The sequence below is a fragment of the Platalea leucorodia genome, assembly GCF_965183815.1.
Source record: "Platalea leucorodia genome assembly, chromosome: 17".
In the NCBI taxonomy this organism is placed as follows: Eukaryota; Metazoa; Chordata; class Aves; order Pelecaniformes; family Threskiornithidae; genus Platalea; species Platalea leucorodia.
In genome coordinates, this window is record NC_138839.1 from 7,469,016 (window position 1) to 7,493,223 (window position 24,208).

Consider the following 24,208-nt stretch of genomic DNA (forward strand, 5'->3'; position numbering starts at 1 on the left):
CATTTACCTTTTTCCAGAAAAGCTGATTGGATTCAATTTTGGTTTTGCTAATTCTTGCAGTGCTGGAATTCCGTGCAGATACTTGAACACACTGAGCTGTTTCCAATATCAATTACATCTGGTCTTGAACACAAAAGTCTATTTAAGTGTCATTTAATAAACAAAGCTTGAAGAATGTGTGGCCCTTGGACATCTGATGGATCAAATTAAGGTTTAGCAATGTGTGGATTTGTGGGAGTGACTTTACTAGTGGTTTTAGGCCCGAGATGAGTGGAACCAGGCTTCCTTCTTGAGTTTCCACAACATCCGTTAGGCCGTGTCTGTGTTCTGCAGGAACAGGAAATTTTGAGGATGTGGAATGACTCAGAAAAATTATACTAATATTTTATTACATGCTGGCCCAGAGGGGAGGAATCCAGCCTGAAGGGGGTCATGTGCGAAAATGGTTATTTTGCAAGAGTGCCGGGCGACTTGCATGGGCTCTTCTTTGCGTTCGAGCGATCTCCCCAAGTGATGCAGGCAGTCGTTTTGTCCACTTCTGTAATGATGTAAGTTGTCTTAAAAAAGAAAAATCAACTCTGAAGAGTTTGCATGCAATTAAAATACGCGCTTTCCTGTTTGGATGTGGCTTTTAATTAAGAACTGCTCTAGTCACGTGTGTATTCAGATACCTGCATGTGTTAGACACAAATTCAAAAGACAAACGGATCTGAATGCTGCCTTTGCTAATCTTTTGAAGCTTGCTTCGTCTTCCTTCTGATTCTTTAAGGAACAAATGTTTCATCTTTAATTTTGCTGCATTTAGCATAGTTTTCCAGTGTGTAAGGTTCCTGTGGAGGTCAGTACATGCTGACCTCTGAATAAACATGGAAAAAGACTATTTCCAAGCACAGAGCCTTACACCAACAATATTGCTGTTTCAGTTGTAAACATGATTCATTTCAGTCAAGGCTGTGGAAGAAAATAATAACCTTAGTGTACTCAAGTTGTTTGGCTAGTAAGCCAAACTGTTAACTGTCCTGAATATGTAAGGTGCAGGATTTGATGCAATTCAGCCAGCATGGTCAAAGCAAGGATGGAGAGTGCACGTAAGACATGAAGAGCTGAAGTAGCTTTCTTTTTTAGATGCTTGTTTAATCATATTTAAAAAAATAATTCAGAAACAATTGTTTAGTTGATAAGAAGTTCCTTTACCAGAAAGTGAGTCAAGAAGGAAAGATTATTAGGTTAGCTACTCCAAAAAGTGTACGGTTTCAACTTTGGCACAAGTGATTATTTGTCTTGATAAGAGAGCAGTTGACTTAATTAAAACACTGTCCACATACCTGGCTTGCTCTGATGGAGAATACTGTTACACGAGACAACAGAATCCTTGTTCAACATGCAGGAGAGTATGCTTAACTCACTTTTCATTCAGTTTTTCTTTCCTCTGTACTACACATTCATTGTATATCTCCTTGGAAAAAAAAAGATCCCACAAACACAGTGCCCTGTTGCACGGTATGTGCTTCTGAATGACGCTGCTGTTCAGTTCCAGGCTGAACAGCTGAGTCTGGACCCCCTGAGATTCCCCTCTTTTTTTCTTGTCCAATTTACATTGAGGGTGGTCTCGCTCCACGACTATACATACAAGCACCATAATAGATGACTGAGTGCTTATTTGTGGAAACACGGGTGCATTAGGATCCAGAGGACGCTGTGGACCAAATTAAATTAATGATGGCCTTTAGCTAAAGATATCAGGTTAAGATTGTAGTCTACATTTGACCTTCCACTGCTTAGAGTGGGAAAAACTTGTGTCAAAATAAAGGTGGGAGCCCAGTCTTTGCTTATAAAACAATCCTCATAGCTTCAATGTTTTCATTGCAGTGACACTTATTTATAGTGCAGTGATGAATTGAACAAAATCACTGCTTTGGCATTTCAGTATTTGGCCTGGGGAGTGGGTTAATTCTTGCGTTTCTAAATTTAAGTCAAAGTTCCCCATATAATGACTGTTGGAGACATGCGTTCAGGCACCTAAGTGCGTTTTGGCTTTTCAGTTAACATAGAACCAGCTAATAAGAAACGTTAACAATGCAAATCCACTGTTTCAGACTCAGGGGATCGGTTGGTCTTCTAAGCAGAGTTGTCTTTGCTGGTATCAGAAGATATGGATGTTTTCTTGCTAAATATAAACTGAATTCTGCAAGAGTCTGAATGCGCACAGAAGTAATTTGAATGCTTTAGGAAGGTTCAATACTTGACCTGGGGAAGAATTTAAGGCAAGGTACATGCATAGTGTAAAATAATTGCTCAGTGCTTACATTGCAGCAGCTAGCTTAGCCCGGCTGTGCCAAATATCATTGCACGTTATAAAATGCAAAGGACCTAAATTCAGAAGGAATCAAATAGTCTCATGAACACGTAGCTGAAGTGTTTAAAGCTGCAAATTACCTTGTTCAAATTACTGCATTTGCCTTGTAAGCAGCTTTATAATGTAGAAGAGGAAGACCAGTACGCATAAATCTTGTAAATTCATTCTTAGAAAGGAAGTACAGCAGCTGTTGAAAGTTGATGTAATAAATGATACAGAAATGATTCTCTTGGGGTAACTGTGCCACACTTGGATGTTTTTCCGATAATTAGAATTGTGTGAGTAGTTCCATCAGCTGGAATATCTCTGCTCTTTTTATAAACACTGTTGAAAATTTCTAATACTTCCTAAGTAGATGAGTGGGTTTTCTTCCCTCTTTTATTCTGAAAGGAGAAAGAATATATTGCCTGAAGTCCTGTAGAGTGTCTCCAGCAAAGAGACAATGGGTATATAGCATGCTATTACAATAGAGTATTATAATATAGTACAATATATTCTAGTAAGTATATGATATAATGCATTCCCTGTTATGGCTGTAAGGCTAGCCACAGCTCTTAGGAACTGGAAAAGTGACCGTACTCATGAATATCTGTGTTACCAAATCATCCAGAGATAGTTCACCATTACTACGTGGAAATTAAATCGATTGCATCTTAAAACCAATGTGTTAAGAGTTCCTTTAGTCAATAAGAGATTGTGCTCTCCCACTGAGCAGTATGGAAACACCACACTAGGCGTGTGCTATTTCTAAAAGAAAGTTAAATTTAAAAGTTATTTTGTGGCTTTTTGTAAGGGTCTTCAATTCAGCTGGTTATTAGGAGCTTTCTGCAGGGGAAATGACTCTGTCTTGAGTTTGGGATTTCTTCTGAAAATGCTTTGTATGTGTATTTGAGTTTGAAGAACTGTACAGCGAGACCTCTTGTGCTCTCTTACCGCACGTGTAGCACAGGGCTTTTTCCAAAGAAATTCAACAGAAACAGAGTCTGGGAAAGACGCCACTTTTCTCCAAAATGTATTTTCATCACTATAACTCATTCTAAATGCACGTCAGAGTGAGGAGTCCGTTCCTAGACGCTTATCTCTGTGCCGATGGGCAGCGGGCCAAGGAGCCGCTGAGAAGAAGGAATATATTCAGCTGGTCACTCTTAGGAACACCACGGAGCGTAGCTCTTAATGATGAGGTGCTTTGGGTCTTGTTGCGTGTGCATCCGAAATTGAAGCCATCATCTCAAGTTGCTCTCCGCCTGAAGAGTCAGCCTAAAATTAATAGCTAATGGAGAAGCGAAGGAAGAGACAAAGTGGAACCAGATGGGCTCGTGAACACAGATACATCATTTCACTTACCTTGGGCCACGACACTGCTGATTGGTATCAGCTCCGTGGAGTATTAGGGTTGTCTGTTTTCAGAAAAAGTAAAGGTTTTCCTAAAAGCTGCTTGCTTCCTGTCCGCTTTTATTTACTCAGTGAACATGTAATGGTTTTGAGGTTGCTTCAGCCAGGTCTCCAAGTATCAAATGATCAACGCCAATGAGAAGCATCTAGCTTTATATAAATGCTTAATTGCCCTGCTCTTTAATCTAGGCTCTTCAGTGATCCCTTGTTACCACATTACAGTGTATATAGACCAAAGTAAAAAGCTTCAACCTAATGTTTCAGCTTTTTCAGCACTCTTGGTAACTTTACTAACCACTTTTTGGTTTTTCTCTTGGTTTTTGATGTGTTTATGGGGTGATTGTGTGGGTTAGGTGTTGTGTCTCTTGTTTTGTCCTTTGGCCTTTCTGTGGGTTTTTTTTTTTTGGTTCTTTTGCAGTCACATCGTTTTATATTTGTCTCCGCTTACTTTAACTTAATATCGTCTGTATGTTATTGCCTTGTACTTGGGACTAGGCATGTTTTTGTTTCAGGCAGTTCAATCTCTTACATCAAATCTAGTGCGTTAAAATAGTTTGTGCTTATGCTTTCGGGAGCTGTTGCACCCCTAATTTGGTTTTTCTCCTCTAGGCTTCTTTCCTTTAAAATCATACCGACCATTTCACTGAATCAATGGCTTGAAGAGGAGAAAGCACTTTTCCATATTTTCTTTATTCCTTCCTCCCTCCCCTTTTCATTTCTTACGAGTTGTGAATTCATCACTTCATGATTAATTTTACCCTGGATTGCCTTTTGTCTTCATGTTCTCAGTCAGTTTTTCATCTCTATGATGTAGAATGAAATGTAGATCCCACATTAGTCATTTCTTTTATCTTCTGTATTGGCATGTTGTCACCAATATATTCAAGAACTTACCAATTGTCCTATATCCTGTTGCGTTCCCAACTTTTTGTTGGGAAAGGGCGTTTTACTTTAGTCCCTTTCACTTGCAGCAAAATCGGGAATGCTTTTCCCAAGGGAAGCACACAATATGCTCATTATTTAATAATAGCTCCAGGGATGATTTGTGGATCATCCCTCAGATGGATTGGGCCACACCGCTGCACATGCCCTGAAGTACGTACGGGGAGATGGAATTCCTGGAGGAAGCTGCTAGCGTGGCCAAAGCCTGCGGTATAGGAGTATGGATATTGATGGCGGGGCTGCTGTCAGCCCCACAACAAGGGGCCCTGGGACGGAATTTGCTTGATTTTCTTGTGCTTGCATCCACGCTAGCTTCAGGCTGCAGAATGTCATAGAAACATAGAATGGTTTGGGGTGGAAGGGACCTTAAAGATCATCTGGTTGCAACCACCCTGCATGGTCAGGGACACCTTCCGCCAGGCGAGGCTGCTCAAAGCCCCATCCAGCCTGGTCTTGAACACTTCCAGGGATGGGGCATCCACAGCCTCTCTAGGCAACTTGTTCCAGTGCCTCACCACCCTCATACTGAAGAATTTCTTCCGTATATCTAATCTAAATCTACCTTCTTTCAGTTTGAAGCCATTACCCCTTGTCAGGTACTGGAAGGCTGCTATAAGGTCTCCCCAGAGCCTTCTCTTCTCCAGGGTGGATAACCCCAACTCTCTCAGCCCGTCTTCATAGGAGAGGGGCTCCAGCCCTCTGATCATCTTTGTAATGTCATCTCATCTCTTTGCAGCCTCTCTGCCAGGTTAAAAGCAGATCTTGTAGTCTTTCTCCACACAAAGTGCAGGGAGACAGCTGGGACTATGAATCCACTAAAAGCTACCTATGTAGGGGATGTACTTGATTTTATATGTGCACGCACACAGACACACATATTTTTATTAGCCAACATGGTAATGTTTGGCCAGCTGCCTGGAAACTATTCTAAACTCTACCCAGAGTGGGACCTTGTGAAAAACATGCTCTAGCGTATGGATGGTGTATTCTTTTAGCAGCTCCCTCGTTTCCACTCCATTGTAAATATTTACCTTTATTCATCAGTCCTCCACAATCACTTTACCTGCCCTCTTTGGCAAGAAACTAACATCGAGAATGTATATATTTAAGTGTACTGGACCACACTAGTGGTTAGGTAATTAAATCTGAAATTATTGGAGGTGGGAGCATAGGATTGTGTTGTAACTTAAGTGCAGCTTGTTTTTTTTTTTCCTAAAGGGTTGCTGGCTTTGGGACAGATGTGGGCTATTAATAACAAAATCTGTTCTTAGGGATGCCAGTCTCTTTTAACCTTAATGTGTTACCCTCTCTTCCCTCCCTGTTGTTTTTTCTCCAAACCATCAGGTCCCAAGCCTCTGTGAAGATCTCCTCTCCTCTGTTGATCAGCCATTGAAGATTGCACGAGATAAGGTGGTAGGAAAAGACTATCTATTGTGTGACTACAACAGAGATGGAGACTCGTATAGGTGAGTTCATATCCAAAGCAAGGAACTAACTGGTTTACTTTGTAAATGAGAGCTATGTACAAGTGTTGCAGTCCCTTCTCCCTCTTATTCTTAGCCAAAAATAGAAATTTAATGATATTAAACTCTTCTCGGTGATGAAGCTGGGATTGTTTCAAATCCTCTTCTCTGGAGTAAGACATTGTCTATGGAAATTGTTCTTAGTATTCCCTAACGCGAAAGGGCATAAACATCTTCAGACCACCATGGAGTACTTCATTTTCAGATAACGTGGTTGTATAGCTGCTAATCTGATGACCTTTGCAAGGCAGGTCCCCACTGTCTGTCTCCAGAACAAGATGTGTTTTATCTTAGAAACCACAGTGTTTCTGCATGTTTTCTTTATTGTGATTTGCAGTCATTCATTGAAGCCTAAAATGTGATGATGTTATCTTGTTAAAGGGGTGACTAATGCATTTCTCTTAGGTTTTCTGTAGTATAGTTATGTCTTAGAGAATTAAAACCAGTCGGATCTCTAGGAGAAACGATTGTGATGGCCTTGGCATGAAATTAAACCATCTATTGTTGCAAGGTTGTAAAATCTTTGGAACGGATAACGATAGAAAAGAGATGATGCAAGCAGTCGGTTCAAACAAAATCATCTTCTGCTTGTACAAAACAGGGTGGACTTGCCAGCTGGGAAAGGCTCTTTCACTTGTGTTTTACAAGGGGTTGAGTCTGACTTTGGACATGCAATGTCATTAGCTCTCGATGAAAATCTCAGCCCAAGTTTTTTTCGCAAAGAAAAGGAATCCCTCTCTACCAAAATAGCTAATTTATTCTGAGGACTGTAGACAAAAACAATGAAAATATTTGAACAATGTAAGCTGTATGTAATTATAATATAATGAATTTTGAAGTAGAAGAGGCTGTAATACTGAAATCGTACAATGAGTTTTCAGTATTTTGGCTGCCACTTTGAACGCGGTCTCTCTTTTAATGTTTTTATTCTATACCTTGCCGTTAGGATGATTACAGTTGAGCTCAACTATTTGTTGAGCGATTCTCCCCCCCCCCCCACCACCTTTTTTGCATTGCCTGCCTTTTTCTTAATGTCTGTAGTGACAGTGGCATCATTCCAAATATTTAATTAAGAATCACAAAGCTTATAGTCCAGAAACCTTTGTGAATATTGCATCACCTAGCTTTTATTCTTTTCTCTTAACGAAGGGTGCTAGGCTGTGAAGTAATGACCACCATTCATCTTCTGTCCTGAGTTAACAGCTCAGCCATGCTGCTTCTTCTGGTTATGATTATGAGGGTTACATCTCTGGCTCTCCTTGCAGCTTCGCTGTAATAGCTTACATTTTTAGTGCTAACAATTGGAACTGATCTACAGTAAGAATCTAGCTTTGCTTTGTGCAGATTTGCAGTACTGTTTTACGTTCATCTGGCCAGTGCGTTCCAAGAATTCTACGGAATAGTGGAATTCCAGAAAATATTTTAACAATCTTTTTTTCTTTGGCTCAGGCCATCATTGCAGAAGCAGGTAAGCTTATAAAGGATTCCAGATTAATTGGTTTCAATTGCTTTGAGTTGGAGGAAAGGTGCTTATCTAAACTGAAAGCGTATCTGTCTGTAGATGATTTACACAGAGAACATGCTGAGATTCATTTTGTCCTAGAAACAGGAGGAGGAGACTGATAACGGGTGCAAAGTTTGACAGTGCATCTGGATTGTGGCTGAGTGTGAATCTTAATGAGTTTTTCTTTAAAATACAACCTATTGCAGTGGGCCAGGAAGTAAGAAGGTCTCTAAGTGAAGATGTTCTTTAGGGTACTAGTCTAACATTGAAAGTTTGTTCAACCTTCTATCAAAGAGCCCAGTGCCTTTTAAAAGCATTTGTGCGTTAAGCTTGTACGTCCAAGCTGGTCAGATCTATGTTAGCAGCTACATGCATTCAGCCAGCTCTAAATGAGTAGCTAGAATAGAGTTTTATAGCTTCTCCACAAGATATACTCACACAGCTGCATCCTCTCTGGCAGATGCAAGAGAAGGGATTAGATCCTGTATTTCTTGTGGGTCTTTCAAGAAATGCTTTCTCGCTGAAGCTGTGATATGTTTCTTGCAGTCCCCTTGCATCCTATTTAGGCTGTTGACATGAGCATCTATCACCAGAGGCGCAGGAAACTTGAAAAGGCACTTGTTAAACAGTACTGTGACATGCTGCAGTAACTAATAACACTTGCTCCCCCACGCCCCTCCGTGTTTAATTAGTGCATGTGGCAGCCCTTTCTTTAAGGTTAGGTTCATGCTTGCCTCTGAAATTTGCTCAATCTCTTTCTTTCTGAGAAGATATTTAAATAGTTACAAGGAAACAGGAAGACTAACGTTTTTTAAATCACTTCGAAATTTTCAGGACTTATTAAGTAATGGGGTTTCAGAAAAGCTATTTAATTTGTTTGCATAGAATAGGCATAACGTATTAATTGCTGGCATTAAAGAATGCTGTTCTTTAAGGCTTTTGATTCAAGCGTTCGGGATTGAAGTGATTCTTCCTTCTGGAATTGATTGGTCTCAGCTCCGTTTCACGAAGTAAATTCTTTCCTTCAGCACAAAGCAAAAGCCTTTGAAAACCAAGCGATACTAACATGTGCATGTGTTAATCCCATTCTGTGCCTGTGTTCAGACACTGTTATTCATACCTCATAAAATCTGAAGTTGTTACTGGGAAGTGGCTCTTACACTAATTTAATCAATTAGGCCAAAATCTAGGAGTTTACTGTGCTTTTAAAAGCTTTTGATATTTCCACAAAGATTTTTTAGAACCACACACTCGATTAGAAGTCCCAAGAAATACTGTTCCCTGCCTGCAACACTCTACATCCCCAATTATTGCACGCTTGAAACTAAACACCAGTTTCCTTCTTATTGGAGAGGTTGCTAATTGCACTTCTTTTAATACTAATCCAAGGATTTCAAAGCATTCTGCGGACAACTGAGCCTCACGCTACTTCGGCAGGAAAGGTGGAGCTAGGTAGTCAGACTTTCTCCCTGGGAATCAAATTTTATAGGGGTTTTCTTTGAGCGGCTCTACAATTTGACTGGGAATTAGCTTTGAAAAAAAGCTGCTGCGGGATGTTTGGCCATTCAGGTGATAACTCCGCCACTGTCATGGGGCAGCACACAGGGAAATGAATATCCTAATGCTTAGCCCATCACAGTTTACTCCTTCCTCATATTTAGACAGACTTGGTTTTCTCCGTGTCGAGCATGGATCAGACCAGAAGGCAGATTTGCGGAGTCTCTCTTGGATCTTCAGAAATAGATAATTTTCAGTTTCTTCGTATTATCGCACTGCTGCTTGTGGGAGCAGCCTTTCATGCACAGAGTCTCGCGGGCACTTCTGCGCGTGCTCCTGTAATAACCGAGGTTTGTGGAGGATATCAAACAGCCGTGGAATCCACATTGTGAAGGCAGGACTTTTATTAATATTTTTTTTTTATATATATATATAAGACTTCAAGGTCCCTGACTTTGTCCGTACATTTCCACTCTGTTTGATCACTCTATTAAATGGAATCCTTATGGGGAATTTGGTGCCAACAACACTGAAACCTGTTAGCTGAAACAAAAACCATTCTCTTTTAGGGAAATTAGAGGTCTGACTTTTGAAATTTAAGTGCTTGTCCGTCTGTCTTTCTTCAAATAGCCTCCATTTAAGTTTTTAAATGTGTTGCGAGTACTCTTCCACAAAAAGAAAAAAAAATACGGGGTGGTGTTCTGAGGGTTTTTTTTTTTTAGGTGAAGTTGCTGCTGGCTCCAACTGTAATGGGCTGAAAATGCCACAATCTGCTAGCTGGAAGAATCTGTGTTACTAGGCTTCCCTTAAATCCCATCCCTGCAGCCTGCAAAAGACATCTAACATTTACAATTAAAGTGTCTTGACTGTGGCTTCTGCATGGGTTCTCTGCCCACCGATTTCCTTGTACACGATGGAGAAGCACAGTGCTCTGAATTTACAGAAAACAGTAGAATTTTTTTGGAATTTGCCTTTTAAAATTTAGTGGAGAAGGAAAAATGAAGCGCATCCTGATGAATGCTGCTGATAAGGTAGCGGTACGCTTCTGCGTTGCCTGGCGTACAAGCCCTGGCTTTGCTTTTGCAGACTTCGTGATAGCAAGGTCAATGCTCTGTCTGCCTGAACTTCTCGGGTGCCGTTGGCTTTTGTGCCTGCCGCCTGATGGGTGCAGCTCTGCCGTTTGGGAATCCCGCAGGTAGCACCGGTGGCGATTTTTGGGCGGATCTTTTCCAGATTTCAGCGACTTGTTAGGTAAAGGAGCACTACTGTAGCTGTTGACTTTTCTCCAAAGCAACCGAGTTTTAATCAACTGTTTTAAAACGAGAACCACCCCCTGAAGAACATTGCTCCGGGTGGAAGCGGCATAACGATTTAGCTTTTCCTGGTGTCTCACCTTTTGAGTCAGATGTAGTAGGGAGGAGTGAAGTGTTGTGAAAGCGCAAAGCCAGAGCTGAAGCAGAGCCTGTTCTTTGCGCTTTGCATTAAGCAGATGTCAAAACTAGATGCCTTTCTGAGAAACGAAGAACAAATGGCTGCTGAGGAAAAAGCCCTTACGTATGGACTGCATTAAGACCTAGCGCTAGGAGACTGGAGTATTTTAAAAAGTGAGTAGGTAAAGGGTAGCGGTACCTTTCTTTAAACTAGCAGTGATATATGTAAGTTGGTTATTCCAAGGGGAAATGAGAAGGAGAATGCAGGTCTACAGAATGGGAATTATAAAAGTCTCAAGCAGATGGGCAAAGGGTTCCATTAATCTTTTAATACCAAATCTTTCATTAAGAGCACAAAACCTCTTCCACACCTGCAGAAATCATAATAAAACCCGCAGCTTTACAAACCCTGTTAAATCCTTCAAACTGTTCAAACGTTTTCCTAATGTTATGCTAAAAGTAGAGTTTATTTCAAAGCAAAATAGTGGAGGAGAATTTGGACCTTAATTGTAGACAGCAGTGTTTGGCTCAAATACTGTCAGATCCCAAAGAAACCACACAATCTATTTCTATTTGAGTGAAAATAATTTTAAATATCTAATGTGCAACAGCTGACGCCTCATTTTTGAATATTTAAGAAGGAACAGATTCAAACCCAAGCATGATTATTTACGTAGTAGAAACCTGAAGGCGGGGAGTGTTCCCCAGGTACACAGTAAACTTTGGGGAGTCAGGGTCCTCTTTTTGTCAGCGTTTGAAATGGCTGTTGAGGGTGGAATTCTTACAGATCGACTGCTCTTGGTACCTTTTGGTGTTTTTGGAAGTTCAGCACCTGTGGATCAGGTCAGACCCACTGATCTCAAACCTTTCAGAGTTTGTCTCTGTTGTCTAACTGCCTCCCTTGTCTCTTTGGCAGATCACCATGGAGTAACAAATACGATCCTCCCCTGGAAGACGGTGCCATGCCATCTGCTCGCCTGCGCAAGCTGGAGGTGGAAGCCAACAATGCCTTTGACCAGTACAGAGACTTGTATGTCAGTTCTACCGTACAGAGCCCTCTGCTTTCTTTGTTTCCTACAGCAGGCATGCAATACACACAATGAGTCTAAAATGCGGTCACTAGCCGCCTCTGAGAGCGGCATACCAATGTATAGCAGAGGAAGAAGGGTAGGCAGCTGCTGATCTGCTGCTGGGAAGCGTTTCCACTGTGATTTCACGATTCAAAAACATGATTAAATCTGTCAGCTGATGCTAAAGGCAGACGCTGAGGTGCTTTCCTGCCTCCCTCCCGCCTTTAACAAATCAGTGGCGTCTTTGTCCTGAAATGACCCGTGTTCTCTTTGATCTTGACTAAGTTCAGTCTTGAACCATCTCTGCTTTTTACAGTCCCTCAAAATAGCTATAGATATAGCAGCGACTTTCCCATCTTCCAGTAAAAAGACAGGCGCTAGTATACTGAAATGCAGCAGCTGCATGGCGATTAATGTACTTCTGCTGCAAGGGCTGCTCTCTGGTGCTCGTTTTAGGCCCTGTCTTGTTAAAGAGGTGTAAAGCAAAGGAATTAATAGAGCATGTGTAAGATGAACGTAGATTAGGCAGTGTCTTTTTTAAAGCAGCAATAGGAAACTGTCCGGGTGACTTGTCAGTTGGAACAGTTTTTTTAAAAGGTGGGACTGCACTGGCCTTGCATTGCAGTCACATCCAAGGTCTCGAGATGTGATCAGGTTTAGCTGACGTCTTTATAGATTGTGGCCTCCTAAGCAGCGGTGGGATGGAAATAGTAATGCTAAATCTAAAAAGCAAGTGTGCAAAGCAAAATGGACTTATTGCTTTATCCAGTAACGGCATGCTTTCTTATTGGAGATGCCTAACGACCATGAAAAAGGTGAACAAACCTCATTGCTGCTTCATGTTGCCCAGAAATGGAGATCAGACACATCCTTAGATGTGGTTCATCGTGTGTCACTATTACAATGCTAACAAAAGCAGGTAAAAAGGTACTTTTCTTGCTAGATTTTCTACTCATTTTAAGATGCGTCTTGATGTCAGTGTAGCCTGTTCAAATGTGTAATCTTCACACTTTTGTTACGGGTATCAATTTTTTACTTCTTTTCATGCATTATTTCCATAGATATCCAACTTCTCTTGTAAGTAACAGCTGTTACTGGTATCTGAACTTACTGGAAGAAAGGAATTTTGCATATGCAGCGAAGAGAGGTTTGCAGTTACTCCCCAGGTGCAGAACAGACCGGGACCGATAGGATTTTTAATACACTAGGATGAAAATGAGTAGGTTTGTGGAACCAAGGTTGTCTTTTTAAATCCCTCTCTGATCAGATGACCGTGAAGTCATAGCTGGATACAATAACTCCTTTAAAAAGGTTTCATTTGCGGGAAGGAAAGCGCGGTGCAGGTTACTCTCAGGTGAATCTGCTGAACCCTGTTCAGCGTGTGGTACAACAGTAGTCTTAATATATTGTACGGAAGTAAAAGGTGAGAATGTATCAGATTTCATCTTTCAGTTTGTCAGTCCAGGTTTTATAGGCGATACGTTGTTAGAGGGCACACGGGAGGGATTTCTCACAAAGATTTCATTCTCGTGTCATCAGCCAGAAATGACGGAGGTATTAGGGCTTGCAGTGTAGTCGGACTAGATAAGCGCATCTGTCAGCACGGTGCGCTGTGATGCATGTTATGATCTCAAAAATGTGTCAGAGGAGAAGGGTGGCTTACATTTTGCTGAGTGGTGTAAAAATTGTGGCATTTTTGGAAAGAATTTGTGAAGTTTGGGAAACTTAACCTGACCATTTGAAGGGTTCCTCATGCTTGAAATTGGAAATGATTTGTACTTTATCTACAACAGAGATTTGGATAGAAACATGCTTTTGTTCTAGTAGTTGGACTCTGCCGTTTTCTTAATAAGACAATTGGATTTTGTATTTTGACAGCAGAAGCTTAATTTTTACTTGGAGATCAGAGGCGGGGGAAATGAGGTGGGAGTAACAAGTGCCAGTTTTTCTCACTGCTGCTTGCCGGTCTTGCCAACATATCAGGTTGGGAACGCCTGTAACGATTACCCGCATAACAGCTGCTGAAGCCATGTGGGAGTCTGAAGTGTGGGGAAGGTTGTAGTGGGAACAAGATGGCAATTGCAGTGATGTAATTTCCATGGTCTGCTAGAGCTGGAAACTAATACTGCGTACCCACTGTAAAGCCAGAAGTAGGTCTGAGCCACGTGGTGTCAATTAAAGGTGTCACTGGCCTTCTGGTTCGGCAGCTTGAAGCACTGGGAAAGGAGTCCACGATGCATTGGTTCCAGGAGAAAGTTGTCAGTGTTGTTTCAAATTCCAGAGCCAGTGACAACAGAGATTTTCCAGCATTGTGAAATATTTCAGGCTCGTTTGAAAGCGTTGATGTATTAATCGAAAAAAATAAGTAGCGTGCTGGCAGTCTTCAGCATTGTACCTTTTGTGGAAATTATGGTTTCTGTTGTATGGGAAGATTTCTAACGGGTCCACCTTCCCGTAACCGTGTTCATTTTGTAGGCAGCATGCAAAAAAAGTTTTTTGAATTGACCTGCAGAGACTTTCATTGCCTCTGCTCTCTCTGATGGGGCTGTCTGTCCAAACAGACCGTTCATAGGTGGCACAAATCTAATCGATACTTCACATTACGAATTCTTTCTTTAAAAATGTGAGTTTAAGTACAGCGGCTGTTGCACTGTTAGACTTTCTGCTTGCATTGCAGATGAAGAGGATGAAAATGATGCTGAGAGAGAAGCCTCTCATCTGACCCATCGGGTTCTCATACAGCAGTCCCTTAAGAGCCTGTTCTGTCCCTCTCTCTACGGGGTAGCGAATGCTTTTGAACTACACCTCTAACCACAGCTATGCTGTGTTTTATGGCAGAGAGGTAACACTTAATACAAAAATAATCTTATGTAAGCAGTCATTCACGGAGAACACCGGGCTCCAGTGTGCTTGAATTTCCTGGGCTGTTAGACATTTTATTCCTATAATGAGGGTTTCTGCTAGGTTTTTCAAAGCGGTTTGTGGCTTTGTTTCCAGCCTTGCTGGGCTAAACTGCTGGATCTTGTGCCTGCAGTCATCTAGCCAGCAGGAACTGCCTGTCCTAGAAAGATGCTGTGTATCTTAATACCTTGGAAGCACTTGTCTCTGAGATGTTGCTCTGCATGGTGCTCGCTTCACTCCCCAGCTTTAAAAGGCGTCTTACAGTGGTCGTTCCAGCGGGGAGCGTAAGGGGAAGATGTTTTCTTTCTATAGAAAAATAAGTACTTTTGAGAATACGTGCTATTCCCGCTCTGCTCTCAGCATACAGTCCAAGCTTCTTCTGGATTATCTCCCATTTTACCTTTACACACAGTAAGTGATAATATCTGAGAGAGTTCATCTCGGGCGTCTCCCAAGGCTTCAGATAGTTTCAGTTTTCCCTTGTGTCGGTCCCATTTGGCCCACATACCAATCCTTTTTAGATTTCTGTTCTAATCAGGTGTGGTAAGTATCCACCTACATTTAGTGAGTCATCGGCATGTATCTGCCGTTTCCCAAGGGGCTGGCACCTGCTAGCGTGGGTGTTTTGAGGGAAACAGCCTGTTATGCATTTGTTAACAATTTGTGTGAAAAAATCCATACAGATTTGCCTGCTGGTGACTAGTCTTAAATTTGAGTTTTGTCCCCAAAAGCTTATTGGCCAGCACACCGAGTAACTGTAGTGTGAAAATAGGTTCAGAGAAGTCTTGTAATATTGCATGGAGCTTTTTCAAATCATGAAAGCTTGAGAAGAACAACTTTGCTGAATCTTTAGTGCCTCCTAACCAGTGCTGAGTTGTTCCCTGTAAGCGTCTGTTTGAATGCAAACTACCTTTAAGTATCTCTAGAGTTGCCCACCTTTTCTTTCTGGAGGCACGTTCGTGTCTCTTTGGGTTAAAGAGGAATTATACTAGGTTTTAATTCCCTCTCCACTATGTGTTAAACAACAAGCATATTTCTTGGTTATCTATTTCAGCAAAATGCATGTCACTTTCCCAAAAAACAACTGTTTAATTTTGATCTCCTGCTGCCAGGTTTAACTCAGACACTGCCTGAAGCTAATGCCCTGGTATGTTTTTGTTCGGTAGGTTATTATTCCCAGATGGAAGTCTAATATCTTACACCATTCAGTTAGAGCCTTGGCTCTCCACTTCCAATATCGTGAAGATAATTTCTTCAAACACATGGTTGTAATTTATTGCCCTTTGCTTGACGTGTGTGCACGATTGATTGAAATCAAAGCATAATGAGGACCAGGGCATCTGGATAAATCTATCTATTTTAGATTCTGTGTTCTGTTGTTTTGGATTGGAGATAATCAGTGCTTTAATTAAGTAATCTAATCGCTCTTTGTTGTCTGGAAGAAATAGTTTCTGAAGTGATTAAATAGACCTCCCTGGGAAAGGATGCTGCTGATCTGAATATTTCTACAAACAGGATGAGTTCTGGCAACTTTGGACCGGTTTAGTAAGCTGACATACATTTAGAAAGCTATCCCTTACCTCTTTGTTTCTTGGGTTAAGTTGGATTTATTGGTACTTTTGATTTTTAACAGCTTTTAAAAAAAAAAAAAAAAAAAAGATAAAACGCTCCTTTTAATCATGCTGCTCCTGAAAAATGTTTTCATTGATTAAGGTTTTGAGTTCCCTCAACAGAGTAAGCCATGAAGCCTTTTGAACTTCTGCTTCTATCTGTGTTTTGATGTTGATCCATTTTCAATTTGTTTTATTAGAGCTCTGGACAAGGAATTTGGTAGGAGCGGAAGGAGGTCTGGGAGAGGATTGACCTCTAAAATGTCTTCATTGTGTGTAATCCTCTTGTTATTGAATTTTGGATTGGAATCCTGTCCGAAATGGAGTTAGTCACTCAAATTTTTGATGGTTTTAGCAGCGCTGAGGATGCCACCCCTGCCAACCAAGCATTTGCAGTGCTCTTTGCGGCATAGATACTGCCTAAACTGAACATCCATCACCTTTCTCTTTTCAGCTGGAGGAGGAAAGGCCACAGTAATTTCCTGTGTGCATGTGCCTTCAGGAATTTGTAGATTCAGGAGCCTTTTGCTAGAGAGCTTGAAGGGACTGAACTGCTGGTCAGGTACAGTGGTGGGCTCCCAGTGACAGACAAGCTTACCCTTTGAATTTTAGAGTGCTCGGGGCTGACTCTTGTTCTTATCAGTGTGTTTAATCTCACTGAACAGCCTCAATTTGCTTCAAGGGTGTCTCATTTTGGCTTGACTCTCTGGCTCTTCGCCACTGAACTCCGTGCCATCGTCTCAACCACCAAGTATGTTCGAATGTCCTGTAAGCTACTGGATAGCTTTCCCCTTTTTAGCTGTTTTTACCTTTTTTCTTAGTTTGTTTTGGATTGTGTGCTCGAACCACCTCTGATATTAGCCTTTGTCTGCTTGTCTTGGTGTGAAAAAATGGCAAACCTCTGTTAATGCTGCCCTTAGACTTTAACTCTTTCAGAGTGCTGCTGTAGTTTGTCATCTAACTTCTCCTTCCCTGCCTTTGTGTATCCCTTTACCTGGTCTGATATGTCTTTACCTGGTCTGACAGACCATGAGGCACTCTGAGTGGAGTTCGTTCCTCTCCAGTTTTGAAAATACGTTGCGCTCCTCGCAAGGTTTGTAGCAATTGCTGTATTTATCTGTTTGACCAAATTTGGTTTAGTTTTTGCACGGAACAGCACCGATTCCACCAAGTAAATAGAAGGAGAGCACCAGATGTAAGGAGTGTAATTAGTGTTTTTGCTTTTAGCACAGCCTGCCCGTGCTCGTGCCCGTAGGTGTGCGTGGGGGAGCCGTCGCTGAGCTTCGATTCCTGCAGCCTGCAGTGCAACTTTCAACTCACCCAGTGATTAGGCAGCTGTGAGCTCTTTATATAAGTGTTCCGTCTGTGTTTAGATGTAAACCTAGTTTGCCTAAACTAAAAACCCATGGAAAGCTTTGAAGTGACTTTATTGCCATTAGCTCACTGTTCCTCATTAATGGTTACTAGCCCTTTGTGATGGCTTTCTCTTGGGCATGATAGTTACTGTGGTTTTCACAGCAAGGGCCCTGCAGATTGAATCCAGATGCATTTGTTATGCATCCTAGCACTAAGGAAACCTGACTTTCCATCTCCCTGCTGGCTAGGGTTTCGCACAATAGGGTGTGACATCAGGATTATGTCATCTATGAGATTCTTGCCTCCGGGTTAGACTGATAAGTACAAGATGAAGTCTCATAAGATGGACCTAAACTGCCAAGATGCTCGCCGCTTTAATGTTCTTGTGCTTTTAAAATTAAACCCATGATGTTTTCCCAAGGAAATTGTTTAGATGTAAGAGTAAACAGGGCAGTGTTGGGGTCCCTTCCCATGGACAGCTCAACACTCAAAAGAGAATCAGTATTGAAGTTGTTGATATATTTTACACAGATTAGAGCAAAATTATAAGAGGAGAGGAAAAAATTAAGCATATGTCATGCTGTGAAAACTAAATTAGTTGCTTTTCGTCTGATTGTTTTTTTTTTTTTCTTTCTTTGAGTGCTTCATTTTGGAGCAGCTCCGTACAGACTACATTCTTATCTTCTGAATCTGAGATATTCAGCGGAGGAGGAGTTTTTCCCTCGGGTTCCCACGGTTCTCTGTGATTACATAAAATCCGAACACTGGAGAGGGAAAGCTTGTATTAGGAGGTCAGCACTGATGATGCAGCGCTATCCTCAAACACCGTTCTCTGAAGGCTTTAAATCCCTAGTAAGAAATTACTTACAGGCTTTCATAAATGGAGCGAGACTCAATTTTAAAATGTCAGTTTATTATGATCTGGAATTTTTGAACTGATTATCTCTAACAATACATGGCTGTACTTGCCCTTACAGAAATTTACCTCATGCTCTCATAAATGTACAGTGTTTTAATGATGGAAAATTGAAGACAGAGTAACTTAGCAAATAAAAGCCGTCTTGTAGCATATCTGATATATACCTACTTGAAGAAAGAAGTGTGTCACATGAAATCTGTAGTCTGCACAGACTTTGGCAAACTTAAGGCATGACATAGACGACTTCTGCTGCTGTCTTTTCCCCTCCTACCCATATTTGAATTATAGCTGGCAGAGTCTAAAATGTGTCAGACCGTCGGTGGATGAAGCAGTGGGCTGTCTCTGCAGAGCATGCTGGTCGAACGGATGGGTACGGGTGAAAGATTTGTAAGCAGTCGGTGCTTCCTGGTGGGTAATGAACCGGTGATGCCTTTGGACATGGTACAAAGTGACCCATTGTCTTGCTTATTAGGTGGCTAATGGAACTGTTTCCAGGTGACTTCTCAAAAGGGATTTGGTCATTAGTTTCCATCTGCCAAGAGCAATTGGATGGTAAGGAAAATGTGAGCCATACACGGGTATTTTAAATAACGAAAGGTACTACAAAGCACAAAATGGGAGGTTCTGGGAGCTTTTTAGCCTTCAGGATCCCATTGTTTGGATACTGTTTTCCTTCCTTGCAGAGTTCTTGCACTTCACAACTCTGCTTCACAGTTTGAGTCATCCCACCATGGTCCAGATGTGTGCTTTTAAGTACAACTGGCATTGAAGTTACACATACCTAACTAGATTGGTATGTTTGCTCGAGGGATTTTTGCACCTGTGTATGCTGGAAAGAATTTCTGTAAAATACCTGTACAGAGTCTGCAAGCATACTTTGGGCTGTGTTCATAAACTGTGGTGAAAAACAGCTGGTCTAAATACACAAACAAAATTTTACCTTCTTCATTTTAAGTATTTAGGTAACATTCTGAAAGTATTCTACAGTCGCACTCCTGGGACCAGAGGAGGAGGGAGAGAGGAATTGTAAATCATCTGCACTAGTGCCAGTAGGAGAAGTGTTACATCCTGGTTAGCTCCTGGTACCGACCCGTCCTTTTTATTAAAGAACGGGCTCGTGAGCCTGAAAGCTGGGTGGAGGACACAGGCAAGGAAATTATTTAGTGACAGCTCTGATCTCTTGATGTTGTCCTGAGGACTTTTTTTCCCCTCGCTTGAGCTACGAGATGGCAGGTGATTTGAATGAACACCGTAGCAATGTTTGAGGCTTGATGGAGGGTGGGTTGCTGAAACTTGCCACTTCCTTCCTATTTCTGTTGCTATTTGTGTGCTGGTTTGAAATGACAGGGTGCAGGCACAGGGGAAGGGCTCGGTGAAAATTGTGCCAAGTCACTTGCCATTACAGTCATCTGTTTTAATAATGGTTGAAATGTCTGTTCCCTCACCTTGTCTTTTAGGTAATGTTTTTGGGTTGCTGTCGGACACTAGCTTCTCAGATTGTGACTTTAGTCATTGTCACTCTCGTACAAACATTTGTAGCTGAATGCTTAATGTTTTCCTTTGGGGTAGGTTTTTTAAATGGCAGGTTTCTTGGAAGTCTGTTGTTCTAAGTGGATGGAGACGTTTCCCTTTCTATGCTGAGCTTATGTGGCTGGAAGAAATAGCTATGCAACCTTTAGAGGGAAAAAAAAGAAAATATATTTTGCTGCCTTAAATGAGCCAGTTTGAAACACTCTGCAGCTCTTCCGAAGGTTTGCATAGCCAGCCTGAGGTTCCAGGTATTGGTACTTTGGCATCAGGGGTTTGTGGCTTAGTGCTGCAAGAGCCATAAGCCAGAAACAAAAACCCACCCAGCGTCTCTGGCTCTCAGTTACTTACTGGAAAATGCACAAGTGTTTTTATGGATGAGTGATTTGGTTCTGAAGTGCAATTGAAAGTCGTAGCTTGTTTTTATTGCTGTGTGGTGGAAACCCATTTTCTCAGGATAGGGTCCAGCATTCATTCGCAAGGCTTGTGAGAAGTAGAATGCTATCAGGAAAGTTACAGTCCCTTTTCTGGTCTGTCCTTTAGTGGTAGAACAAAGTGATTAATCTGTCCTCCTTTCTTGAGGTCTATGTTGGAAGCTGGGGGATTTCCTCCCCTATCACATCTCTCTTGAAGTTACGGCTTTGTTCTGGCCACAGTCTCTCTATTTCATGGATACAGCTTGAGTTCCTTAAACAAGTTTCCATCCTGTGTCTCCACCCGCTTAAACTTCAAACACTTCATAAAGCTTTGGATCACTCTTAGCTTAAATATTTTCTTTTATTCTTGCATTCGTAAAGTAGGTCAGTCTTAAGTGTGACATTTTTTGTATAGAACAGCTTTTTCCAGGAGTTCTGTGGTCGATGAGTAACGGATATAAGCTTAAGTGTTTGATCATGACATGAAAACTAGAATTGATTTTGAGTGAAATGCTATTCTGAATTTTGTAAAGAGAACGAATGATTACATTGGGCCTTCTGCCTTTTGATCACCTTCCTGGGCAAATTTATAAAAAGCGATGTTACCAGAGATGGAAGATGACTGGCTGTCCTCAGAGAGGACAGGAATATCATTTGGCAGTGTTTTCGTTGTTAATAAAGGGACATGACCACCCTAAGACCATGTTTTTTCATCGTTTTACAACAAACTTTTGCCTGTGGGTAAACCCAGAGTACATCCTGGAGAGAGCCGTGTCCTTCAGCAGAAGAGGAGCAATTTGCTTTGCATTGAATCGCTGTCCTTTGAAAATGGTTTATCCTTTAGGGATGGTTCAGAGGTACCCCAATACAAATTGGAGTTCTCCTCCTACGTCAGACCTCTTGTACATCTCAACAGCATCTGCTGATTGCTTTGTGCTGGGCCTTGGATGCTTTGGGAGAGGACTCGAGCTTCTAAAGAAGGCAGATTGCCTTTTCTGACTGCTGTTGTGCGGGAGGATAACGTACCACGAGCAGGGGTATCCAGAACAGCCGATCAAAGAAAATTCAGGAGCCATGTAGTGCTTTCAAAGTGTTTTGCTGCAACTACTGCATGTAACTTTGATGGACCTGTGCTCTGGTTTGCCCATCTATTTCTTTAACAGAGAAGATACCAGCTTACGCCTTCCAGGAGCCTTTTCCAAGCTGGTTACCTCTCCTGCTTCGATTTTAATAAGTGCTGCTTTTTAATCTGTGGTGAAGGGGTTTCTTGGAGATAGTCCAGCCTTCTTGCAGCAAATCCAAGTTTATGAATGTAGATTTAAATTCCTACCAATCAGTCTGTCATCCCGTTTTCTATTATGCAGCAGCCAATTAACCTGTAGCACTTCTTTATTTTTCTTGAAGAAAACAGGTTTCAAGGAACGTTCCCCTCTCCAAACATGACTTTCCTGGGTTTAGATAGTCTTCAGAAATCCCAGTTGAGTGCATTTTAGTTGCTGTGTGAGGAAAGGCGAAATCTAATGTAGCAATCAACGATATATATTTTCTCCCCATGAAGGAGGAGTGAATTTTTGAAGTGATTATATATTGCTGAAGCAGAGAGGAGGCTTTGGCTAATACATATCCCGGCGTGCCTTGGATTCATAATGGTTCAATCGCTGGCATTGTTGTTTGAGTCTCAAGATACTGGATCTGGCTATGGCAAAGCAACTTTATTGAAATAGCATGTTGGTATTTAAAACAATATTAATACTATATTTGATTCATTAAATATACAAAGGCAAGTTAAAGCGTTTCCATGTGTGCACTGTTAGTTCTGGCGGGAGGTTCTTCAGATGGTTTTATGTGGTTTCAGACAACATTTTAGCACATTCTTAAAATACCCACAAAAGCCTTTATGTAAAATCTCATAAAGGTGAACCACATAAAAATTATTTTTTTCCTGTTTCATGTCATTAGGATCAAAGTACAGTAGGTAAGAATAAATTTCCAAAAACCTTGTTTCGGTCCCTCTCTTAATTAATGTTTCATGCTCATAGCAAGCTCATAAAGTGGGTAATGGGGAAACTGTCTGTACACACTGTAATATTCTCTGGCTGCCAGTTCATTTTGAGTGAATTCACTTATTCTATAAATGATTTTTTTTTTTTTTTAAGGAAACTTAGTCTGGAAATGGACAATAGCTTCTGCTCTCTGGCCTTTGATTCACGCTGCCCTTTTGTCAAAGGAAGGGTCATTTAGATGGGAACTGAGGTTCGCTGCGGGACTGAAATTCCCATTAACTGCATTAACCAAAATCCATTTGTGAATTCCCCAGGGGATATAAAAAGGGTGTTTGTTGGTTTGTTAGGTTTAAATTGCCTGCTGGAAGTCTGGCTTTAGCGTGCCTGTGGAGCAAAGGGCTTTCCTTTTGTAATGGTGTATTATCTGTGGCTTGACAAATGTCATAGGACAGTGCTGTGAGTGTTGGTTACTTAAATGTCCAGGCTAAGCTCGGTGATGAGTAGGAGTAGTCACCCATTAAAAATAAAATGATGTGGTGAGTTAATATGAAGTCATATACTCCTCCCGGGCTCAGCATTGTTTTTGATACAGACTCAGATACATGCAATTAAAAAGAATTGGGGCTCTTGGTGACTCTGCCTTCTTGAAACGACGTACTGGACTGATCTGTAAGTGCAGAGAAAATGTTGGAAGTTGCCTGTGTTATTTGTATTAACTTCCCAATATCTTTTCTCCTGACTTGTAGAAAAGGATGGGATAGTGTTCTTGAATCTCCAGTACTTCAAGCTAATACATGAAGCCCAAAGTGCACAGTAAATCAAATCTTAAATCCCATTAACAACTGTCGGGCTTGTGTTTAGAAAGGAGGGGAGTGTGAAGATGGGAGGGTTCAACAAGTTTTTCATGCTGGCGATGAGCGGTGCTTTCCTTTCTTGCAGAAGAGGAGAAACATGCGGTCACTTGCAGATCTATGTGATCGTCTTGCTCATGACAGTAAGAGGCAGGAATATAGAACGGTTTAATCTGCGTGACTCTCTCCCAGTTTAGCTGCTGGGAACTGTCAATTGTATCAGCTCCTTGTGTCTTTGGATGATGAGCTTTTGCTCTCTTCCAGACAAGGAATTCTCAGGTGTTTTGTCTGCTTTATGTAGGCACATGAAAAATGGCAGTAGGTGCTCAGAAGAGAGGTAGAAGTCCCTGACTACTAAAATGTCTTGTCATCGATCTTCTGGCTCAGCTGAAGTTGCCTCTCCTCCTTTCCTTAGTTCTTCGCAGGAGATGGTGATTCTGTGCAGCATGAGTTCGTTGCTGAGATCGAAGAGTTGTGCGCCGTGAAAGGCTATTCCCTTTTGCTCAGTTCTCCTTATGGCTGTTTGGTAACTTGAGAATGGAAACAGTTGGTAAAATGCCGTGGGTTATAGTTTCAGTTTTCTAGAAGCCAAAATTGGTTCTTGTGCATCTTTCTCCCTACAGTGTTGGGGTGTTTACCGTTGCTTTAGAGTGCATCTTTCATCCGACACATGAGGAGCCTAGCCCTAGTGTTACAAAGAAGGAGTTGGGTTCTGCAGATGTCATTGCTTTGCTAGTTTTCTAAGAGAGTACTTTTTGCTACCAGAAAGCTACGAGTTAGGTAAACTAGCCTGCTCTCTGTTGTATGCCGTATCTGAAGCTGGAATAATACGTAAACCTTGACAGCATCCCTTCATTTCTAAGAACCTTGGTTTCAGTTCAACTCTATTTGCAATGAATCAATAAGTCAGC

At 41.5% G+C, this 24,208-nt stretch overlaps 1 protein-coding gene across 3 annotated transcripts in view; it reads left to right on the forward strand.

Moving 5' to 3' along the window:
- CAPZB (capping actin protein of muscle Z-line subunit beta) overlaps positions 1 to 24,208 on the forward strand; it is a gene marked incomplete at its 5' end in the record, with an annotated part of 61,126 nt that overhangs the window by 22,696 nt on the left and 14,222 nt on the right. For all 3 annotated transcript variants that reach the window (XM_082328810.1, XM_082328811.1, XM_082328809.1), the window contains 2 exons: positions 6,035 to 6,156; positions 11,561 to 11,674. In XM_082328810.1, coding sequence (XP_082184936.1) covers positions 6,035 to 6,156; positions 11,561 to 11,674 — 236 coding nt within the window. The remainder of the gene's footprint in view (positions 1 to 6,034; positions 6,157 to 11,560; positions 11,675 to 24,208) is intronic.